This window comes from Natrix helvetica (assembly GCF_964273705.1).
Source record: "Natrix helvetica genome assembly, chromosome: Z".
In the NCBI taxonomy this organism is placed as follows: domain Eukaryota; kingdom Metazoa; phylum Chordata; class Lepidosauria; order Squamata; family Natricidae; genus Natrix; species Natrix helvetica.
Window position 1 is genome coordinate 111051776 of NC_138554.1, and position 14921 is coordinate 111066696.

The 14921-nt window shown below is 42.8% G+C and overlaps 1 protein-coding gene across 3 annotated transcripts in view; it reads right to left on the bottom strand.

Moving 5' to 3' along the window:
* Positions 1-14921, bottom strand: part of LOC309382052 (uncharacterized protein) — a 45702-nt gene that overhangs the window by 13015 nt on the left and 17766 nt on the right. For 2 of the 3 annotated variants that reach the window (XM_081933505.1, XM_081933507.1), the window contains exons 2-4: positions 14490-14569; positions 11505-11567; positions 6364-6483 (exon numbers count right to left, since the gene is read on the bottom strand). In XM_081933505.1, coding sequence (XP_081789631.1) covers positions 6364-6483; positions 11505-11567; positions 14490-14546 — 240 coding nt within the window. In that variant the 5' untranslated portion in view covers positions 14547-14569. The remainder of the gene's footprint in view (positions 1-6363; positions 6484-11504; positions 11568-14489; positions 14570-14921) is intronic. The other variant, XM_081933506.1, reaches the window with a different exon arrangement.

The window sequence follows — 14921 nt, forward strand, 5'->3', positions numbered from 1 at the left end:
TGGCCGGGTGAACAAGAGGGTCCATTACTCCAAAGTAAAGGGACCTGTGAATCTTTAAAGATGGATTGTGTCACCAAATGTATCTGAACTGTTGAAGCAAGCTTTTCGAAGACCAGCGTTAGATTAACTTATGGAACAGTGGGTGTGGGAATTGTTTATTTGGCTGGGGGAAATAAATTTCTTTATCGTGCTTTTGCTTTTGCTCAGAAAAGAATTGGCAGAGTGGTTGATATCTATGTTGTGTCCAATGAATGTACAGCCATTACAGACCCTAGAAGTTTAAGGGTAAGCCTTTTTGTTTTACACACACATACCTTAAACAAGGGAGAGGCCTAGTTCATTAGGACAATGAAATTCACAGTGATTGCTTTGTTGGATGTTTATCAGATAGGGATGGAGTCTTTATGGGTGTTACTTAGTTTTCCCCTTACATGGCTGCAGTTATGCTTCTATTCTGAGCCTGATAATATATATTCACAATTGTAGACACGGTTATCACGCATTGAAACCACTGATGATGATGACATTTGCATCAGATCGACCTTTGTGGAAGGTATGCTAAGGTGCAACCTATGGCATTGTTACAAGACATGCTGAGCTATCCTAAAAGATGGAAATCATATATGAGCAATGCACGGAGCTGTATGGAAATTATACCCCTTCATATAGAAGATTTAAAATCATTGAGGAAGCCTTATTTTTCTCTTATTCTGGAATCGAAGTTTATGTTTTTGTGTGGAGGTCTAGGCATAACAGGTTTGCCTTATGTGTGGAAGGGGAGATGTGCAATTGGATATGTTAAAATTCCTTCCTGTATGGGTCTGTTACAAATGAGGCAAAAGAGAAATGTGGCTGGACCTCTAAAGCCTGGAAGTCTTGCACCAATAGCGCTTGAACCGAACAAGAGAGAGGGAAATGTCTTTTTGGATTTAATGCAAATAACTTTGAATGACTCATCTTTTTGTGTAAAAAGGAGAGACTACAGTCTCTGATAGAATGATAACATGCTTTGGGGAAGTACCAGTGCCTGGAAATCACCATAGAACCTACTAATTATACTCTCTCACCAGTGACGTGCAGTCAGGTGAGGCAGGGGAGGCACAGCCTCACCACTGTCATCATGAAAAGAAAAAAAATGTAAAAGGAAAAAGGCGAGAGCTGAGGTCAGACTGAGCTAGTTGCTGCCTCACCATGGATGACTGCCTAACTGTTTTAAAAAGCCTCTAAAAAAGAGCCCTCTACTATGAGGCAGGAGAACTGGGTGCCTCCCCTACGTCAGGAATTTTTAGGCTTTTAATCCTTAAGTTAAGCAAGGGTTAAAAGCCTAAAAATTCCTGATGTAGGGGAGGCACCCAGTTCTCCTGCCTCATAGTAGAGGGCGCTCATTTGGGTGGGGCTTCTTCAGAGAAGCTTTGTGTGTGTGTGTGTGTGTGTGTGTGTGTGTGTGTTTGTTTGTTTGTTTGAGAGAGAGTTTGCTGAAGTAAGAGAGGGAAGGGGGTAGGAGAGGCAGGGAGGGAAGCCCGCTTTACCCGGTTGGAGGGGCATCACCTCCGGCTCCAGTCCAGCCTGCGGTGCTTGCAGCCCCTGCAAGCTCCTCCAGGGACTCCCAGGCTCGGTGCCGGAGAGCTGCTGCGAGAGAGGCTGGCCAGGTTGCCCGGGCGGCAGCAGAGGTTCCCTTTGTTCTTTCGGGTGTTCTCCTGACAAGCGTTCCCCAGATGCCGCATAGCTCTGGCGGGCGGTGCCATGGCCGAATCCCAGGGCGGAGGGCAGCAGGGATGCCAGGCAGGATTCTTCACGGGGTGGCTGGCCTCTCCTGGACCGGTCTTGGTTGACCCCGACTGGAGGGTCAGGGGAGCTGGGCCGGCGCCGCTTGGCTCTTCTCTGTGGAGCGAAAGGTGGGTGGTGGCAGGTGGATGCTCAGAGCCCCGGGAACCCTTCTGCCGAGCACGGCGCTCCCTCACAGCTCCTGTCGCCCCGTATGGCAGGTGCTGCCAGCCCAGGAAGCAGATGAGCTGGGGAGTCCCGGCCGGCAGTTGGGCTTCCAGAGTGGGTGGTGCGGGCGCCGGTGGGCTCCTCCGGCCTCCTGCCTTCCCAAAGCGCATCCCTGTTTTTGCGGAAAGCAAAAGAACGGAGAAGAAACGGGGAAGGTTCAGGTGTGAATTGAGACCGTGGAAGAGAGTTTTGCCCTTTGCTGGTGAACGTGGCCTCATTTCACACCCAAAGCTTCCCCGTTTCTTCTCCGTTCTTTTGCTTTCTGCAAAAACAGGGACGCGCTTTGGGAAGGCAGGAGCCCGGAGGAGCCCACCGGTGCCCGCACTGCCCGCTCTGGAAGCCGAACTTGCGCCCATCCTGGAGGGATCTTACCCGGACTGGCTTTCAGAGACGTGAAAGGCTCTTTTCTCAGGCGGGCATCTTTTCCAATGAAACAGATCGAGACAGGAAGGTCATTTTATTACATTTGAACGTTCTGACTAAAACGGATTCTCTCATTCAAAGACCATCTTTCCGTCCCTTTTATCAAAGAAAATGCAAGAGAAAAGCTGATTGGGCAGGGCAAAAATAACTCCTCCTTTGCACTGTAAATCAGCTACATGGAATTAAACACTACAAACCAACTTGTGTGTGTGTGTGTGTGTGTGTGTGTGTGTTTGAGAGGGGGAGGGAGGGAGCAAGGGAGGAAGGAAGGGAAGGGAGAAAAGAAAGAAAGAAGGAAAACAAATGCTGTCGCTTTAAATCAGAACTGAGCATGCCTGGAAGTTGACGTCCACAAGTCTAAAAAAATTGCTGTCTCACCAGCCATAAACCTCACCGCACGTCACTGTCTCTCACATATTATCACTATTTTTGGGAGTCCACACAAGCCCAATAAGTGGACTCATCAGAAAAAAAACTGGTGATAGAGCTGAAAATAGTACTGTCTGTCTATGATTGTGTACATTACACGCCTCCTGAAGAAAGGCAGGAAAAATCATTTATGTGCAAGTGCCCACTGATCATGTTTTTGCTTGCACTGAAATGGAAGGACTAGAGGATGCAGGGCTAGGGTTATAGTTACCCAGGGATGATTTTAGTTCTGTGGCTTGCATGCGTATACATGCTTATCTTCGCATGCCATAGGAGGTCCATACACTATTGGACGCTTGTCTACTCACATGGTAGTAACTCATTTCAATGATAAACTGCTTCTTATTATGAGATGATGAATCAAAGTCTTTATCATAAGCATAAAGTATTACCTAAGAAGATAATGCCTCCGCCTATACATCATACACATACACATGATGCACATAATATGGATGATATCACAGCAGGTACAGAACCTGTAGATGGAACTCATGAACATGAACATCTAGTTCATGCACATGATGGTGGAATATGACCATGTGGAACCACCTGTAAGGGCACAGGAGCCACATGTTATTATATATCAAGGTGCACATCCTGCAAGATGGTCTATAACACCAGTGAATATTACCAGAAATGTGGTATAGGGGGAAGAGATACATGCTTATGCTTGGCCATCATGCTTGTGCCTTGGCTGAGAGTGCATCAATGAAACTTCATCAGAGATAGCTGCTTTAGCTGATGAGATGGGTGTGTGGCCAGAAAGAACAGATTGACAATTGATCAGGACTTTGAGAAACTTTGTTGTGTCAAAGTTGGAGGTTGTTTCAATTCCTTGAAACAGCTAAATTCAGCTAAGCCGGATACTTTGCACAATATAACTACACATTGAACACATGTCACTGAAAGCTTTGCTTTTGGGAATGTTTGGAATCATTTGACTTCCTGGTTGCCAGACTTCTCTTGGCTGAAGGAAGCCTTTGTGGGAATCATAGCAATCATTGTGTTATGCTTAGTTATTTGTGTCTGCATAAGATGTGTTTCTTTATGCTTAAAGTGTATCAAATGTAGCCAGTGCTGCTTGATTTGCTTCAGAGGATCTAAGTGCTGAAAGAAGGAATTAAGCAGAAGGGAGGCCAGAATTATGATGCAAGAGAGTGATAATTAATTCACCTGAAGTTACCCAAATAACTGTCCTTAGCGGAGAGAGGGTGAATTGAGAGAATAAGACTAGGACCCTGAATTATTTGGGTAAATTAGGTGAGGTTATTTGAGGAAACTGGTAGTCTCCATCTTGAATATCTTACCAGCAAGTAAGCTTTTCTGGAAAATCACAGATTGGAGCATAATCAGAAAGTTATAGTGACCTGATCAGAAAATAGCCTGATCCCTCCCTTTGTAACAGGGAGTAACAGGACATGTTTTGCAGGAAGCTGGTAATGATCTTATTGTTTAGTTCTGGGAAAGTGAGGGCTTCTGAACATGTATGTTACATTTGGGGAATTTCCATGTACTTCTCACATTGTTTTTTGTTGCACGCAACTATATTTTTTGTTGCACGCAACTATAACTTGTATCCAAGTTATGACGCATTTTGATACGTCATTTTGTGTATTTAAGGCACACCTATGTACCTTGTAGTTATTCTCATTTGCTTGGGAATCCACTTGTGCAAGTGACATAAAATAAAATAGATGCTTTTTGTTAACTATAGTCTCCTTGACCGTTTTTTGATATGTAGATAATATATCTGGGATATTTTTCTCACATCAATCTACATTGTTAATAATGTACCTAAGAAGGCATTCATTTATCAGTTATATGTTTTCATCTATGGATCTATATGGATTTCATCATGGATTTATATGGATTTCATCATGGATCTATATCTGTTTGTCTATCATCATCTATTGTGAGATGGGGAGGGGCTTGAGCTAAATCTGGTGTGGAGGAAATACAGTATTCTTGCCCTGTGGGGTTGTCTTCATCTTGATGATGTACGGACAGGCGGGGGGAGGGATCTTTGTGTGCCTAGATCTTGATCTTGAATGATGGGTCCAAGTCTGAAATTTTCTACATCTTGAGAAGATTTTTTTATCAATTTTGATTCAATTGTTGATATCTGCCAATTTCCTAACAAGCAACTACTTAGTCAGTTTCAGTCCAAAGGTCAACATGGGCAAAAATGTTTTAGGGGTCTTTTGTTTTATTGCTTAGAGTTCAGATAAGTTAGTGAAGGTGAATGGTTTGGGTGGGAAGGGGAAGGGACTTTGCCTTCTCTCATTATCACGATCCCAGGTTGCACTATTTGCATCACATTAACAACATGAAATTGTTATTAACCATGAAAACAGCCTGTTTATCGCCATACAATAAATCCATGATTAAACTGGAGTGTGATTCCATATATATTACTCAAACACCAGAAAGGATTATTAACCATATATGTGGTCAAGCCAGCAATTTCATCTTATTTTGTTGTAACAAGTTTCAATCCTAGAAATAATAGGAGCAGATCTCCTATACAGATTCAAGGCAGGGGTGGGTTCCTGCCAGTTCTAAGCTCTTCTATAGAAAAGGTTCCACAAATCTACAGTGCCATTTAGAACCTGTTCCAGCTCCCTCCCCCCGCCTGTCCGTACATCATCAAGATGAAGAGCGAAAGGAGGAATTCTGGGAGTTGAAGTCCACAAGTCTTAAAGCTGTCAAGTTTGAACACCTCTGGGTTTTTTTCTAAAGGGTTAGGGGTGCAAGGGTCTTGTAACCTGACAGCTTTGAGACTTGCACACTTCAATGTCAGAGTTCCTGAACCAACATGACTGGAGGAGGAATTCTAGGAGTTGAAGTCCACAAGTCTTAAAGCTGTCAAGTTTGAACACCCTTCGGGTTTTTTTTCTAAAGGGTTACGGGTGCAAAGGTCTTGTAAGTTGACAGCTTTAAGACTTGTGTGCTTCAAATGCCAGAGTTTCTGAGCCAACATTTTGGTTGCTAAGCAAGAGCATTGTTAAGTGAGTTTCACCACATTTTATAAGTTGGCCATGCCCACCCAGTCACATGGCTGGCAAGCCACTCCCACAAAGCAGGACACACCTACAGAAGGGGTTCTAAAAAAATTTGAAACCCACCACTGATTCAAGGTCAATTAAATATGTGGATTAGTTACAATCACTGTGTTCCTGAGTTGAGACATGATCCGTTACAGTTCCATGGAAAATGGAACAAAATTAGAAAGCAGAGTGCTGCCCCACTGATTTTCAGTTTTGGGATTTGTAGTCATTCGAAGCTTCCTTCTGTCTCCAAAATGCTTTTTGGAAAGAGCTGAACATTTCAATATGTGTCTGTGTGAGGCCATCTGCTCTTTGCAAAGGCCACTTTTTGCAGGAAACAGTGGTAACAGAACACGCTCTCCAAAAGTGAAATGTTATTTTTTTTCTTAAAACTAATCAATCCTATATGAAATATCTCTGCATTTCTCAGTTATTTATAGTCAAAAGATTCCTAACATAATAGATTGCTTACCTGGTGGAGATATTTGGTTAAGCAGGAATCACGGCATGCTACTTCTTGCTGGATCACACGTGTTGTAATATCTTCCTGATGTCTGGAAAACTGATAGTTGTGTGATCTCGAAGTATGTAGCTTAAAAGCAATTACAGTAATAAATATTAATAAAATATGCTATTAAGCATTCTGGAAAGTTCACATTTTGTAAGTAGATTCTGCATCTCTAAACCATTTCATTATCATTGTTGATGTCATTGTTATCATACACCCATACACAAAGACATATCAGATTTATCATAACAGATTTATTTACTCTGGCATTTTATTGGTGGGTAGTAAGGTGGCATCACGAATAACCAACCAGAATTGTAATGAGATCAATTCAATGGAGTCTGTAAATTAAAAGTCTTAGGTAAATTTGTTCAAGCTGAAATGGGCACACTATTAAAATTGACTGATTGAGTGAGTGATTGATTCAGTTTGCAAAGCCATGCCTTTTAAACCAAAGAGTGGCAAGCAACCATAAAACCAATGAAAATATTAACATGAACTGTAAGGTTTGTTTTGCTTGACATTCTTCCTTCATTAAGAAGTATTTCTTAAAGGAGAAATATTTCATAGTTATGAAAACAATTACACTTCTATGTGATGTCAGCATAGAAGAAGTTAGTCTAGACTCTGATATGTGTGCATCATTTACATCCATGCATGTCAATATACGTGCAGCCATGAGCAACTCCTAATTGACTGCTGTAGATGGACATTAGGGACAAAAAATTCCTTCTGGGGTGGAAAAGGAAGAATATATGATGAACTGTATTGCTGTGAACTAAACTTTTGAAAGAGAATGTTGGGTGACATCATGCAGTACCATTAAAACAATCAGTCTGTAGAAGGAGTGCTGGGTGGGTTACAGTACCCTGAGTGATCCAGAATTGGGTAAGTGGATGCAAATTATCCATTAGCTTTTCCCATTATGGAAGAGAGGAAAGCTGTTGGAAGTGTTGGAGAGTAAAGTAAAGAAAGTGGAGGGGGGAGATGAGTAATCCAAATCCAATCCCACCCAAAAAGAAGGAGACTGCTACTGTTGAGCATATGACTCCTATGTCTGCTTCATCTGTACAAAAGCATTCAATGAGGATGAGAGTACCATGAAGTACTTCCTATGTGACATGTATGCTCACCAGACGTGGTTGGGGTTAATGAAAGGTGTAGCCCAGTTTCTACAATCAGCTTCACTTAAAACCTCCCAGTTTGCGTTTCCACTATTCTGCCCATCATGCAAGCCCAGACTGGACAAATTTATTGTTCTACTTGAATGGGTCACCACCATAGAAGCGTGATTAGCATCCCTCAAAAAAAAAAAAAAAAAAAAAGTGGAGCTCCAAAATCCTGAAATCCTACCCCAACCCAAGAACCACAAACACAAGGAACCACAAACCCTACAAGTAACATCTTCATCTTCGACAAAAACACGATTGAACACGAACAGAAGCACCCCAACACTATATTGTTCAGAATAGAGGACACCAATGAATCCGATGATATCACAGAGGTTCGTGACATCATCAACAATTCCCAGGCATCATCCATCTCTCCTGATGAAATCATCAACGTTTCCTGTGATGGCCCTGAGTTCAAGAACAGGTTCGGTGGCCCGACGCTTTGTTTGCAATAGCAAAACCAGAAAACTCAAATTCATTTCCACAATAAACTCACTTGCCAAAAGCTGCACAAACTATAAGAAACTTTGTTCACAGCCCAACCTGTCCATACTACAATGTGCCCACACCTGTGAGCTTCGCTCAGAGCTCAAAAGATGCCAGGACCAAGGAGAGACTGACCTATACATTGACTATCGCGCTCACTGTATCAAACACGAAACCAACGGCCCATGTCCAAACAACCTTCCCCCCAACAACCAAAACTAGGCATACATGCCCCCAACTTTCTCCAGATCCACCCCTACAAACCTTAAATAAAAGCTACTTAACGCAAGAAGCCTCACAAACAAAATTCCTGAATTTTTACTGCTACTAAATACGGCCCTATTTGACCTTATTTTTGTCTGCAAGACGTGGCTGAATGTATCCTTTCCAGATTCCATTATCACAGTAAGTGACTATCATGTTTCCCAGTCTGACCGTGAAAACCATATAGGGGGTGGTGTTGCTATCTTCCATAAATGTCCCTAAATCTGAATAAGATTAATGTTACACAGGAGCTTGTTCTTCCTGAGTCCATTGTCTGCAAACTGTCCCTAAATACCACAGTTCATTTCTTGCTATGTTACAGAACCCCTGTTGAGAAACAACAAAGGTCCAAAGTGGCGTTTGTTAGACATGGAATTGAATTTTCTGTTATTTAATTTTTTTTTTCTTTTAGGCAGAAAGCAAACAGACCTCTGACTGGGAGGCTTCAGTTCCAGAGGGAGGGAACATACATGTTAGCACACAGGCAAAGATCACCAGGTCCACTGTAACCCCAAGAAACAATATCCATTTCCAAAGACTTTTGAAATGGGGATCATAGACCTCCCCATTTTAGCAACTTCCCCATTTTAGCAACTTAGAAAATGAAGGTATTCCAAATAAACAAATAAAGCTCTTTAGTAGCCCCCTAACCACTTTGAAAACAGATGAGATTTCAGACCATTTATTCAAGCCTGATGTTTTATGCTTCTATTCTTGAACAGAACATACAGTAGGTTTTGGACCACGCAGAATCTTGTCTCCTTTAACTTCTTTATCCCCAGATCAGGAAGATTGGTTTATTAAAGGGGCATCATGATGGGAGGAACGGATACGACAGACCTCTTGGATAGCTGTTTCTATCACAAGCTTAAAATTACGAGCTGTTTTACTAAATTATTGTAATGCACAAGAGGCAAAACTAATGGCTGCCTAACAGTTACTGCAGTACACAATAGATAAAGAGGGGGAAAGCATCTGCATAGTCACAGACAGTGAGTATTGGCATTGCCCGTTACAATAACAGAAAGTGTCAGCTTCAGGCAAATTGGAAAAAAGATACAGAAATATGACAGGATTTGTGTAATAACTGTCAGTAAACCTGAAAAACTCCATATACTTGAATAAGGCTCACACTGGTTTAATAATTGGTTTTCTCTAGAGAGGCAGCGATAGATGCCTGTACAAAAGAGGATGCCCAACAGATACATGCCCCAAGTGTAAGGTGACCAGACGTCCCGCTTTTGGTGGGACAGTCCCGATTTTTAACAATTTGTCCCGCATCCTGTGACGTTTTTAAAAAGTCCCGGTTTTTTGAAAGAATGCACCAAAAGCGGGACGTCTGGTCACCTTAGGTTAGGGTTAGCAAGGGCGTGGGGGTGGGGATGGCGGCAGGAGCTTACGCGGCACAGCTGGTCTCCTAGGACCTCCTAGAGGCTGGCTGCGCCACTCAAACTACCGTCAGTCGCCCCATATTCAGCAAAGCAAGCACGGGGAAGTCCTTTGCAGGCGGCTAGAACTGGCCGCTCGCGACCTCCACAGACTTGCTTTGATGAGCACGGGGCAACTGACGGTAGTTTATGTACTTTGAGGTGAAGCCGCCAAAGCCCCCACCGCCACCGGAATAACTGCCGCAGCCTCCTCCTCCTCCAACAGCACTGCTGGATTTGCCACCCGGCATTGTGGCTGAGGTGAAGCTGCCAAAGGTCCCACCGGTACCCCCGCCCATGGCAGCAGCAGCGGTGCCTCCCCCTCTGCTCGGAGCACCTGAACTGGGTCCCACATTACCCCTGCCGCCTCCTCCTCTGCCGCCGTGCTTTTGAGGAGCCATGAGGCCTTTTTTTCCCCTGCGGAGTGGGAGCTGTACGGCAGGTGCGAACCGACCACGGGAGGGGAAAAGGGCACCGGAGCCCTGGCAAAGGTGAGGTGGCGAGGAGGAACCCAACGGCGGCGCCATCGTGGGAGCCAGTAGGAAGGCGGCAGAGGGGGCAGGAGCAGGAAAAATAAGGCTTCATGGCTCCTCAAAAGCACGGTGGCGGCGGAGGAGGCGGCAGGGATAATGTGGGGCCCAGCTCAGGTGCTCCAAGCAGAGGGGAAGGCACCACCACTGCTGCTAAGGGCGGGGGCGCCGGCGGGAGCTTTGGCGGCTTCACCTCAGCCGCAGCGGCGGGCAGCAAATGCAGTGGTGCTGTTGGAGGAGGAGGCGGCAGCAGTTATTCTGGTGGCGGCAGGGGCTCATTGGCATCTTCAGCAGCAGCCCTGCCCTCAGTGAAAAAAACAAAGATGGAGCAGATCCAGGCTGATGACTTCGCCGCAGCTGCCAGGTCCGGAAGGAGGTAGCCAGAGTGGCACTGACGCAAAAGAGCCACATGACTTGAGGAATTCTGGGAGTTGAAGTCCACAAGTCTTAAAAGCTGTCAAGTTTGAACACCCCTGGGTTTTTTTTTCTAAAGGGTTAGGGATTCAAAGGTCTTGTAACTTGACAGCTTTAAGACTTGCGTGCTTCAAATGGCAGAGTTTCTGAACCAACATTTTGGTTGCTAAACAGGAGCGTTGTTAAGTGATACTGATATTATGTAACACTTTTAATTAAGTGGGCACCTTGAATAAACATAACTTTGAGTTTCAAATAATACTGATTTCGTTGTTGTCTTAGGTGACATCTGTGAAAAAAATTCAGGTGCTCAGGCATGAAAATGTGCCGCTCAAACACTATACTTTTCTGCTCCGAAAAAAAATTAAAGGGAACATTGGACCTTGGAGGTCTTCTAGTCGAACCCCTGCTCAGACAGGAAACCCCACACCACTTAAGACAAATTGTTGTCCAATCTCTTCTTAAAAACGTCCAGTCTTGGAGCATTTACAACTTCTGGTGGCAAATCGTTCCACTGGTTAATTGTTTTTTTAAAAAAATATTACAATACTATTTTTGCGTTCTATGAAAATTTTTGTTGCTCCATATAGACCAAATTTTTAATCAAGAAACCTCCTCCCCCCGGTCAATGGTGTCCCGCTTTACCAATGCTAAAATCTGGTCACCTTACCCAAGTGACCAGTGACAAAAATAAGATTAAAGGGCACTACACATTTTTTTAAAAAGTATGCTTTCCATTTTAACGCCTTAAAGTTGGGCACTATTTTGATCTGCAAAGAAATAATCTAATCAAAAGGACTAATATGATATACCTCGATACGTCTCCTTGCTTCTATTAATGTTGTTGTTGATGAACCTGTAGTTAGGTCTTCCTGCTGTTTTAAAAAGACAAACTTATTATCAGCAATTAAAGACACTAAATTTTCAAACAATGGGAGTGAGGTGGGGTTAACCATTGTTTCTCCATTTTCAAATCTTATGTGCCAGTTAGTTGATACCAAAATTCTGGTATCTAAATTCTGCACCCTTACTCCTTAAATAATTATTGTTTTCCATTACAGGGGTTTTCTCCCACAATCACAGGAAGAAATCTTATTCTTGCTGAATTCATTTGCAATATTAAAATGTAATGAAGTTCAACAAGCTCCAATTTGGACTTTAATACTTATTATTAAATTTATCTTGATCTAGTTTTTTATTTAAACTACATTTAGCTAACAATATGAATTATGTACACATTTATCTTATATCCAAAATATCTTCATATTATGGTCAAAACTTTATGAAATTTAGATGGGTTTTATCATTTCTCTAGCAATGAACTGTAAAATACACCCAAATTTTATAGAATTATGTCTCTTGCCTCTGATTTCACTTTTATTTTTAAAATATTTTTCCTGAGGTAGCAATCAGAGAAGATATATTAATCCATTCCTCAATTGTTCCATTGACTAATTACTAGTTCAGCTGTTAGTTAAGTCAATGAGTCCTTTATTTTTAAGCTTGAGATTTAGTCATTTAATTCAGTGAAGCAAACCTAAGTCTGGAGAGCACTGAATTTTTTTTTAGTCTTGCTACTTATCTCCTCAAGCATTTTACACCCAAAGCATATTGTTTTGTCACATGACCACCACAAGTAAAAGAAACACCCTTGTTTTGATAACCTGTCCAACAGTTCCAAGAATAATTCTGATATACCTATGCCAACCTAATTGGAGTTAAGTGTATAATTTTTCACTGCTGTTCATGCACTGAAACTGAGGTGAATCTACCCAATTCCCATAATTCCTGCCAATATATTTCCCAGAATATACTGATACTTTTTCCCTCCAGCAAGTTTGGATGAAACTTCCATACTTCAATGGAATATCTAACGTTGGACTATCACTCTGATTTTCACCATATTCTTTATAAATAAATAACTTTCCTGAAATACAAAAGGATTAAAGGGGATACAATCTTGACTAAAGAGGAATGGAGCAGAAGAAGGCACTTCGACTATAGAAGTGTTGGCAACCTTTTCAGGACCAAGTGCTGAAAAGGGAGTGTGCATGCCAGTGACGTGCGGTGAGGTTTATGGCTGGTGAGGCTGGTGACGTCATCAGTGCGAGCCGCAGTCCCCTTCATGTTGACTCAGGAAGGCGGGGAATGGGACCACATGTGCAGGAGGCTGAAGCTGCCTCAGCCTCCTGCACACGTGGTCCCATTCCCCTCCTTCCTGACTTCTGAGTCAACATAAAGGGGACCGCGGCTCACGCTGCGGTCCCCTTCATGTGGACTCAGGAAGGCGGGGAATGGGACCATGTGTGTAGGAGGGAGGCTGAGGCTAGAGGAGCCTCCTGCACACGTGGTCCCATTCCCGGACCATGTGTGCAGAAGGCTCCTCAGCGCCTTTTCCCTTTCCCCCCCTTTTTTTTATTTTCATGATGAGAGCGGTGAGGCTCTGCCTCCCCTGCCTCCCCTGACCGCACGTCCCTGGTGCATGCGTGTGTTCCGGAAACTGGAAGAGCCATCCGGTGCGCATGTGCATGCCGGGAAGATGATCTTTCGGTTTCTGGCATGCACGTGTGCATTGGCCACCTGGTCTTCCAGTTTCTAGCATGCATGCGGCATGAAGACCAGGTGGCTGGCAAGCATGCACACGCCAGAAACCAGAAGATCATCTTCCTGATGCTCGCATTTGTACTGGGCGGCTGCTTTTCCGGTTTTTGGCATGCACACCCCTGAAGACCAGCTGGCCGATACGCCAGAACCCAGAAGATCAATGGGCGACAGCTCATGTGCCCAGAGAGATGGCTCTGTGTGTCACTTCTGGCACATGTGCCATACGTTTGCCATCATGGTAGTATAGCCTCCAACAGGAAAATGTGGATGAGTTCTTGAATTACTGGTAGTCCTAGATTACAACAATTCATTTACCTAAAAGTTACAACAGCACTGAAAAAAGGGACATGACCATTTTTCAGTTACAATCTATGCAGCATCTCCATGATCAAAATTCAGATGCTTGGCAACTGACTCATACCAATGTTGCATCCAAAGGTCATGTAATCAACTTTCGTAAACTTTTGACAAGCAAAGTCAGTGGGAAAGACACATCCACTTAACAACCGAATTACTAACTTATCAGTTGCAGTGATTTGCTTAACAACTGTGGCAAGAAAATTCATAAAATGCGGAAAAACTCAACTAACAAATGTCTCACTTAACAACAGAGATTTTAGGCTCAATTGTGGTCATAAGTCAAGGACTACCTGTATTATTCTTTCTCTGTGTGTATATAACTCTGCATGTTTTAAAATATTTCAAGGCATAGATTGATTTTTCTCTCCCATCTCAATTTATATTTTAATCAGCATTGGATTATCTTGGAGTGCTCCCCAAAATGAGGGATTATTTTACCTTTTCATTTTAAGTGGACAGTGCAGAAAAGATGAATAGTACTCATTCTGTAGTCAAGTAAACTCTCCACTTGCAGCTCTGGCCTATTAAATGTGTTAAATCAATGTTTACAATGACATAGGGCTGCAAATGCATTGTTCCATTGATTCAATTCATACAGCTGCCCAACTTCCCATAAAGATTCAGCCCAGTTCTGTTTGATTCTGGAAATCCCTGAAGCTTTCTTGCCAAGGTTTTATCAATCATCTGCTATCAATCTATCTGTCTCTCTGTCCATTCATTTATGCATCCACCTATTTATCCATACATCCATATATGTCTTATTTCTATACAAGCCACCATACTTTCTGACAATAGCATTTAGTGTGGCCCACAAACAAAATGACTTGTCATACCGCATCTTGGTGACGCTTCATGAAATTTCTCATTCTCCTCTTAAACTCGCTCTCCATCACACAGTTGTGACAATTGGCAACTAGAAGAAAAATTAATAGGTGAGAACAACATTAACAAGTGTTTTTTTTAAAATCAGAATATGATTGAGAGACTATCCAGAATAGCATATAGTATGGTATTTCAAATGTATTTGCTTTCTAGTTGCTCTAATCTGAATGATCCTTTAGGAAAACTGTTGCAATTGCCAAATAATGTCCTAAAGGAACTAGAGAAATAGCCACAACAATGAAAAAATATGTATATATGAAATAGGTGCTTTCATGTATTTTCTAAAGATAGAGAGTGGTAGTCTGGGAGTGATGCAGGAAATCTTCCATTTGCCTAATAGAGCTGACTCAAAAACCAGGAAACCTTCATTCCTCCTGCAGGTT